The following is a 9,657-nucleotide window of genomic DNA, read 5'->3' on the forward strand; positions in this document are numbered from 1 at the left end:
ATGAAATAGGGATGCCTTTCAAATTTACGACAGAGCAATACGCCGATATAGTTTATTTATGGCAAATGTGATGGTAATGCTACGGCTGCAGTTAACGAATACCGCGAACGTTATTCAACTCGGAGGACTCCGAATGCACGAACCATTAGTGAAGTATTTCGAATGCTACGGGAGACAGGTTCTCTACCTTGCATTCAAATCAGTACGAGCGCTCGATACGTGAAGACGATGATGATGATATTATGGATGCTGTTCAACGTAGCCCGTGTACCAGTATACGAAAACTCTCAACGATCAGGAATTTCACAATATAAGGTATGGCGTACACTGAAGTACAACAATTTGTACCCTTACCATAAACAAAAAGTGCATCATTTACATCTGGGAGATCCTGCCCTTGGCTTGGAGTTGTGCAGCTGGTTAAATACTAATCGGCAGTTACACAAATACATTTTACTTACTGATGAGGCACAATTTACTCGAGATGGCATAAACAAATTACATAACGAGCACGTGTGGTCTGAAGCAAACCCACATGCAACTGTGCAACTCAAATTCCACCAGCGATTTAGCATAAATGTGTGGTGTGGTATAATCAACACACACTTTATTTAACCATTCATTTTCCCAGGACGTCTAATTGGCGAGAGACGTACTTACAATTCCTTCAAGAAGAAATGCCCTACTTACTCGAAAATGTTCCACTTGCTACGCGATAGCAAATGTATTTTCAACATGACTGTGCTCCTCCACATTTCACCAACGGCGTTACTACACATTTAAATGAACATTTTCCCCAGAAATGAATTGGTCGTGATGTTACACGTCTGTGGCCATCCAGATCTTCCGATTTAACACCAATGGATTTTTGGATATGGGTAGGGATGAAAGACATAGTTTATGAGGACGAAGTCAACACACGTGAGGCATTACTAGCTCGTATTATGAATACAATAGACGAAATTAAGAACAACCCTGTGAAACTGAAACGAGCAACAAGATCTGTTCATACACGTGCAGCTAAATGCATTGAAATCGATGGAGACATTTTTGAACATTTATTGTGATTGTATTGTGAAGTTGTATGTACATTGTACAACTTCCTTAATACTCAGCTTTGTTTTTTCCTGTTTAACAAGAATTCACGTGTACTATGGTATTCATAAAAGCAGATTATCTGACACATTCATATTTTCAGTTGTTATTACCATCAGTTTTACAAAATTAAATTCTCTACAAGTTCTGTTGAAAACTTTGTGCAGTTGTGTGGAATTTAAAGAACAAATTGGGCCAAGTAGTTAATAAATTTAAAATTTTACGAAATTACTTCTTTGCTGCTCTGGACGTAGGCCTACTGCAAAACTACTGCAGACACATTCTGGGACATGTTTTATTAGATTCACCAGATCAATAACAACGAAATAAATGGAAATCGTGCTTTAACCTCGTACAGTATTGCGATGGCTTCATATTAGCGAAGTTGCTAAATTTCAGGCAAAACCTTTTACCAGCCGTAACTCCACAACTAAACATTTGTGGACCTATGTTTATATGAACTTCTTTCTTTAGTTTTAATTGTAGAATAACATATTAAAATATTTGCAGATGTTCGTGAATCACCCTGTATTATTCATCGCAACTTTTATTAATGAACAAATGTACTGAGGGACTGTGGTTAATATTCCAATCCCTTAAACAGGATTGTGCAAGATATTCGTGAATTCAAACCACAAATAATTTGTGTTACATACTTTTGAACTCTTTAAACTGCATCATTAAAGAGATTCCCTACACGTTATGGAATGAAAGTAAGCAAACGATGTCTTTTCGTAGTTTTACACCATATACATCTGACAGCACTCATATGGCAAATCAATATTTGATTAGTCAATTTGGTAGTTCAGTGGTACGTTTCTCGCAGCTAAATATACTATGAAACTATAATCTGGAAAATTTAGCTCTGTAGTCCTCTACTATCGGCTTAGGCACATATATTATACATTTTATCGGTGAAAGCCTCTTTCAGGTTTGAACTGCATGGAATGAGTTTTTTTTTTTCATTTCAGAGTTAATGACAGTGAATTTCCTAGAAACCGTTTAGTAACATACTCGAAAACATTATTGCCATTTATCACTATATTTGTGATATCTACAAACAAAACAAGTAGGCCTATTGAAACTTACTGGCACATTAAAACTATGTACCGACCAGGTTCTAGTAAGTAAGTAAGTAACTTTCGCATCAGCGCATACACTACTGCAGAGTGAAAATTCATTCTGAAAACAAGTATTGTATCTGATAATGTTACAGATGATAAACCATTAATATATGAGACAGAAAGTGAGGGTCGTAAGCTGTAATGTACAGGGTACTGTAGATAATTCTTTGCTTTTGACGTTCTTTGTTACCTATAGAGAAATATGGCTTGAATCATTTTGCAAATTTTCATGTGACACCATAATACTGCGATCTACTTAGTCGAAAGCTATTCACAGATTACAGAATATATTGATAACTAGTAATTTATTGTGTAATGAATTAACTGCGTTCTCACTGTATGTGTAAACAACATTCTCAATATCAGAAACAATTTTAAATTTAAATTGTGACTTGGGTAATTTTTATTTGCAATTAGATATTTAGGAAGCTGCTTGAATGTTATCGTTGCAAATATTTTGGAGAAAGCTGGAGAAAGATATATGAGACACGAACACAGTTGAAAAATTGCAACAAACTAATGAAGTGGTTTTGTACGCAGAGTAAGACAAACTGTAGATCGTCATTGAACATTGCCTGATAAACACTGAATTTATAAGTACTCTGATGAAAATGTTAATCAGTTAATGAAAAACCGCTTCATTTGCTGTTGAGAACTTTATTGAGTTCGCTACCGTTTTCAGCCTTTACATTAGGTCATTCTGAAATAGATCTAAAAACTGCCATCAAATGCTAAAAGTGCAGATCAGGTGGATTTAAAATATTACATGCTCAATGACATCGTGAGAAACATAAACATCTCAAGATTATAAAAACTATTACATTGCATTATAGTTACTCTTTGGTTTAAGAGGATTTATGTCTTGACGAATCTAGATTTCCAAATTGAATGTTTCACAAATAAAAGGCTAAAAATAGTTTTATAGATCGTGTTCAGACGTACCCATGAATACACAGAGAATGAAGCTGGCCAAATTGTTGGTTTATCAACATGTACTGTCCAATGTATCTGCAAGGAATGGTGTACTGTTCAGAGCCATGTAATATTATAGACCAGTGGTCGAATATATGTAATATAATGTCCACAGCTCTTGGTCTTGCGGTAGCGTTCTCGCTTCCCGCGCACGGGGTCCCGGGTTCGATTCCCAGAGGGGTCAGGGATTTTCCCTGCCTCGAGATGACTGGGTATTGTATCGTCTTCATCATCATCATTCATCCCCATTATAGTCGGAGGAAGGGAATGTTAAACCACCTCTGCCTTGCCTAGTCAGCGGTGCGGGTGTCCCGCATCGTCCATCTACGCTCCTCGGAGTATGGGACATCATCATCATCATCATATAATATAATACGTAATTCATATATATTATATAATACATATTATATATCTACATCTACATTTACATAGATACTCCGCAAGCCATAGTACGGTGCGTGGCGAGGGTACCCTGTACCATTGCCAGTTATTTTCTTCCCTGTTCCACTTGCAAATAGAGCGAGGGCAAAACGACTATCTGTATGCCTCTGTACGAGCCCTAATTTCTCGTATCTTATCTTCGTGGACCTTAGGCGCAATGTATGTTGGCGGCAATAGAATCGTTTGGTAGTCAGCTTCAAATTCCGGTTCTATAAATTTTCTTAGTAGTGATTCTCGAAAAGAACGTCACTTTCCCTCCAGGGATTCCCATTTGAGTTCCCGAAACATCTCCGTAACACTTACGTGTTGTTCGAACCTACTGGTAACACATCTAGCAGCCCGCTGCTTCGATGTCTTCTTTCAATCTCACCTGGTGCAGATTCCAAACACCCAAGCAGTACTCAAGAATAGGTCGCACCAGCATCCTATATGCGGTCTCCTTTACAGGTGAACACTCTTTCCTAAAATTCTCCCAATAAACCGAAGTCGACCATTCACCTTCCCCAACCACAGTTCTCACACGCTCGTTCCATCTCACATGGCTTTGCAACGTTGCGTCCAGATATTTAAACGACTTGACTCTTCCAAGCAGGACACTAGTTATACTGTATCCGAATATTACATGTTTGTTCTTCCTATTCATCCGCATTGTCTTACATTTTTACACATTTAGGATTAGCTTTCATTCATTACATCAATTGGAAATTTTCTCTAAGTTATCTTTTATCTTCCTACAGTCGCTCAACATCGACACCTTACCGTACATCACGGCATTATCCAGTGGCGGTGGCAAGGGGGGGAGGGGGCGGCTATGGGGGCTATGACCCCCCCACCCCTCCCCAATGGAGTAGCATATTACACTAGATAAAATGACTTCAGAAATCAGCGAATATATTACTTCAACAGATTCAATCATTTTGTTTATAATTATGTTGGCATATAGGTTGCAATGTATTTCAAACACATTTTAACAAAAGAATAAGAGTGGCAAATAGCTTACTATCTAAACCAATAAATATCATTTAAATGGGCGTTTCCCTCTTAAATTGCTGACCCCAGACAAAAACTACGAAATCGCCGGACGTCTGGGTCAAATCGTATTATTTTCCCGGGCACACACATTCTGTAGACACGTTTTTACCCTGAACTCCAAAACAGTTACCAAAAACTACTTTAAGCAACACCACATTTTACCAATTTGTCTGTGGAGCATACCAACTCTCCTTTTGTTAAGCGATGATCCATTCCCCCGCCCCCTCCCCCCCGCCATTAGCTCCCCCCCCCCCCCCCCCGACCTACTTCTAGAATCGCCCATGGCATCATCAGCAAACGACCGCAGATTGCTGCCGATTCTGTCCGCCATATCATTTATGTATACAGAGAGCAACAGCGGTCCTATGACACTTCCCTGGGGCACTGCTGACGATATCCTTGTCTCTGATAAACACTCGCCGTCGAGAACAACATACTGAGCTCTTTTATCTAAGAAGTCTTTGAGCCACTCACAAATCTGTGTACTTTCTCCAAATGCTCTTACCTTCGTTAACAGCCTGCAATGCGGTACCGAGTCAAGTGCTTTCCGGAAATCTAAAAATACGGAATCTGCCAGTTGTCCTTCATCCATAATTCGCAGTATATCGTGTGAAATAAATTATACATTATACACTCCCGGAAATGTAAAAAAGAACACATTGACACCGGTGTGTCAGACCCACCATACTTGCTCCGGACACTGCGAGAGGGCTGTACAAGCAATGATCACACGCACGGCACAGCGGACACACCAGGAACCGCGGTGTCGGCCGTCGAATGGCGCTAGCTGCGCAGCATTTGTGCACCGCCGCCGTCAGTGTCAGCCAGTTTGCCGTGGCATACGGAGCTCCATCGCAGTCTTTAACACTGGTAGCATGCCGCGACAGCGTGGACGTGAACCGTATGTGCAGTTGACGGACTTTGAGCGAGGGCGTATAGTGGGCATGCGGGAGGCCGGGTGGACGTACCGCCGAATTGCTCAACACGTGGGGCGTGAGGTCTCCACAGTACATCGATGTTGTCGCCAGTGGTCGGCGGAAGGTGCACGTGCCCGTCGACCTGGGACCGGACCGCAGCGACGCACGGATGCACGCCAAGACCGTAGGATCCTACGCAGTGCCGTAGGGGACCGCACCGCCACTTCCCAGCAAATTAGGGACACTGTTGCTCCTGGGGTATCGGCGAGGACCATTCGCAACCGTCTCCATGAAGCTGGGCTACGGTCCCGCACACCGTTAGGCCGTCTTCCGCTCACGCCCCAACATCGTGCAGCCCGCCTCCAGTGGTGTCGCGACAGGCGTGAATGGAGGGACGAATGGAGACGTGTCGTCTTCAGCGATGAGAGTCGCTTCTGCCTTGGTGCCAATGATGGTCGTATGCGTGTATGGCGCCGTGCAGGTGAGCGCCACAATCAGGACTGCATACGACCGAGGCACACAGGGCCAACACCCGGCATCATGGTGTGGGGAGCGATCTCCTACACTGGCCGTACACCACTGGTGATCGTCGAGGGGACACTGAATAGTGCACGGTACATCCAAACCGTCATCGAACCCATCGTTCTACCATTCCTAGACCGGCAAGGGAACCTGCTGTTCCAACAGGACAATGCACGTCCGCATGTATCCCGTGCCACCCAACGTGCTCTAGAAGGTGTAAGTCAACTACCCTGGCCAGCAAGATCTCCGGATCTGTCCCCCATTGAGCATGTTTGGGACTGGATGAAGCGTCGTCTCACGCGGTCTGCACGTCCAGCACGAACGCTGGTCCAACTGAGGCGCCAGGTGGAAATGGCATGGCAAGCCGTTCCACAGGACTACATCCAGCATCTCTACGATCGTCTCCATGGGAGAATAGCAGCCTGCATTGCTGCGAAAGGTGGATATACACTGTACTAGTGCCGACATTGTGCATGCTCTGTTGCCTGTGTCTATGTGCCTGTGGTTCTGTCAGTGTGATCATGTGATGTATCTGACCCCAGGAATGTGTCAATAAAGTTTCCCCTTCCTGGGACAATGAATTCACGGTGTTCTTATTTCAATTTCCAGGAGTGTATATGATACCCTAAATGACAGGGACCATAAACGAGTGTTACGCCTTGTTGATGGCAATCGGTTTCAAACCCGACACGATTTTCTGCTATTAGTGAATGCAGGCCGGCCTCAAGCACTTTGCGAGCGAACATTTCGAAGGAAACTTCATGCAGTGTATGTTTCAAGCCGGGTATCTCGCAAAAGCCCATTTCTCACAATGACACATCAAGACGTACATCTTCAGTGGGCCAAATAATGCAGAAATTGGACATTAGCTGATTCGAGGCGTATAGAGTAGTAAGACGCGTTATGGTTTTTTTTTCTCTCTTCAGATGATACAAGACGTCGAGTGCATGACGTCCCAACGAGGTGTTTAACCCACAGTGTGTGGAGGGTGTAGTTCAGGCTAGAGGTGGATCAGTGATGTTTTTGAGAGTGTTTTTCGTGCCATGACTTGGGTTCACTCACTGAGGTTACCGTGAACATGATCCAAGAAGTTTACTTGAACATTCTCGGTGTTGCCCTCCCTTCTGTCTGCAGACACCCTGGACAATGGGATACTAACCTGACTGTTGCCCTCTCCCCACCCCCCCCCCTCCCAACTATGTCAACGATATTCCGAGCCCCGTTTTTTGCCCTTCATGGCAAGCCATTCTGGGCTTACAATTCAGTCAAGATAATGCTGACTCGCACACGGCGAGAGTTTCTGCTGCTTGTCTTCGGCTTGCCAAACCCTACCTTGGCCAGAAAGGTCGTCAGATATTCCCAAACTGAAAAATTTAGAGGATTTTGGGCAGCGCCCTCCAATCAGCTCGGGATTTTGACGATTTAATGCGCCAATCGGGCAGAATTTGGCGTAATATCCATCAGGAGGACATCAAACAACTTTTTCAATAAATGCCAAGCCGAATAACTGCTTGCATAACGGCCAGAGGTGGACCAATATGATATTGACTTGCTCAGTTTGTGAAGCCCTTTCTCTTGAATAAATCATTCAGTTTTTCTGAAACTGTAGTCATTTGTTTGTCTGTACATGTACATCACATCTACTGATTTCCGTCCCATTGGATAATTTCTTTGTGATGCGGGACAGAGTTTGAACGGGTTCTAGTTGTGTTCTCCATTGGTCAGCTGGTAGAATCGGTGCAGTATCCAGATTTGTGGGTCATTTGGATGTGACAGAGGCTCGATGTTGAGTAGCATGGGAATGTTAGGGCAGACATTTCGTCGTGAAGGTTCTGGTCAACCACGTCTGACCACCAAAAGGTAGGACCACCATATTATACACCAAGCACATCATAACCCCATCACATCCGTGCTTCTGCCATCCAAGAACGAGTAAAGGATGCTCTGCACCATTTTGTGTCATCCTGCACCATTGTTCAGAGACTAGCAGCAGCTGACCTGGTGAATTACTGTCTCAAGCGTAGGCTGCAATAAACAGCTGCATTTGGAGTTGTGCTGTGATTGGGATGCAAGGACTGCTAATGAACGGCATTGCATCACGACCATCATTTACGAGTATGGTGGTGACTGGGAGACAGGTCCTATTTTTCCAATGTTTTGAAGAGTCACAGTGGTGTTACTTCTGGCATCATGGTCCAGAGGGCCATCAGGTCAGGTCAAGAGTCATAGTGATTGAGGGTACTCTGACCGCACAACAATACATCAAGGACATCATGCGTCCTCATGTGTTATCTCCCATCCGACATTATAGTGGTTCCATTTTTTAACAGGCTAGTGATCGTACACTCATAGCCTGTGTCTCTATGAATTGTCTGTGTAATGTTGAGTTACCCCTGTTACCAGAAAAAAATCCACAGACCTGTCCCCAACAGAACACGTATGGGACCAGCTCGGACGTCAACTCCGTCCCAGTGCTAACATCCATGATATCAAGTGCCATTTACAACAGGTGTGTGGCAACTTGTTTTTGGAGAGGATAAAATAGCTTCATGACACCCTTTCAGCACGAATTACTGTGTGGGTACAGGCCGAGGGGGTGTAACGTCCTACTGATAAGTGGCCTCAAACTACCATGTTCTTTGTAAATTTGATTCTATCCTGTAGTTATTGAAACAACGTCACTCTCTTTCTGTCAAGCCGCGAAGTTTCATTTATTTTGCTCCTACCCACTGGGTGGTTCCCTTTTTTTGCCCAGCAGTGTATATTGCGTCTAACCAGCTTGTTTCGATAAAGGAGTCCAAACAACTAGACTGTTTCTCTGAACCTATTACAACAGTTATTCGTGCATTTGAAAATATTCGCGATTTCATAACATGGTGATTGCCATTTTGGACCTTTAATATTCAAATGAAAGTCTATAGAATTCTTCAACTACTCAGCAGTTTTTTATTTCGTACAACAAATGTATTCAAACTCTCTCAACATAGAAACATGGTATAGAAAACAACACACTGGCGTAGGTGATTTGTTCCGTATTTATTGTAATGTCGTCGTGGCAAAAAATATTGAGCGTGTCACACTCTGCAACATTTTGGAAGCCTGTTTTAGCTGAAAGTCACGTTTTACATGTTATCGATAACATGAAGGGATAGTAATTCATGTACTTTATTGGTAAGAAATTATAATGAAACTGGAGTTGTTACTTACGAATGTGGCCTGGAACAAGGTGATGCACGCTCCTGATGCACTGCACATGAACTGCGTCATGGCCACAGGACTCATCACACGCTGCAGCGTCTTCAGTGAGCTGCGGACGATAGCAAGCACTTGTTAGGTGGTACTCATTGATCTATTCATGGCTGCCAGTACTAAGCAAGTAATACAGTGATGTGAAACCCTTTTTCCCCATCACGCGCTTCGTTTAAAATGAAAAACGAACATGTGAGGCTTTTACAAACTACGCCAATTACTGGGGAAGGGCTGAAAACTACTTGCCGAACACCGATGTTCAACGCTCCGAGCCGGCCGGAGTGGCCAAGCGGTTAAAGGCGCTA

The 9,657-nt window shown here is 43.3% G+C and overlaps 1 protein-coding gene across 1 annotated transcript in view; it reads right to left on the reverse strand.

Annotated features, from left to right (window-relative positions):
• LOC126159142 (odorant receptor 30a-like) overlaps window positions 1–9,370 on the reverse strand; it is a 67,505-nt gene extending 58,135 nt beyond the window's left edge. The window contains exon 1 of the mRNA XM_049916494.1: window positions 9,311–9,370. Within this exon, the coding sequence (XP_049772451.1) occupies window positions 9,311–9,370 (60 nt within the window). The remainder of the gene's footprint in view (window positions 1–9,310) is intronic.
• Between the last annotated feature and the right edge of the window lie 287 nt (window positions 9,371–9,657).

The sequence above is a fragment of the Schistocerca cancellata genome, chromosome 2 (assembly GCF_023864275.1).
Source record: "Schistocerca cancellata isolate TAMUIC-IGC-003103 chromosome 2, iqSchCanc2.1, whole genome shotgun sequence".
Classification (NCBI taxonomy): domain Eukaryota; kingdom Metazoa; phylum Arthropoda; class Insecta; order Orthoptera; family Acrididae; genus Schistocerca; species Schistocerca cancellata.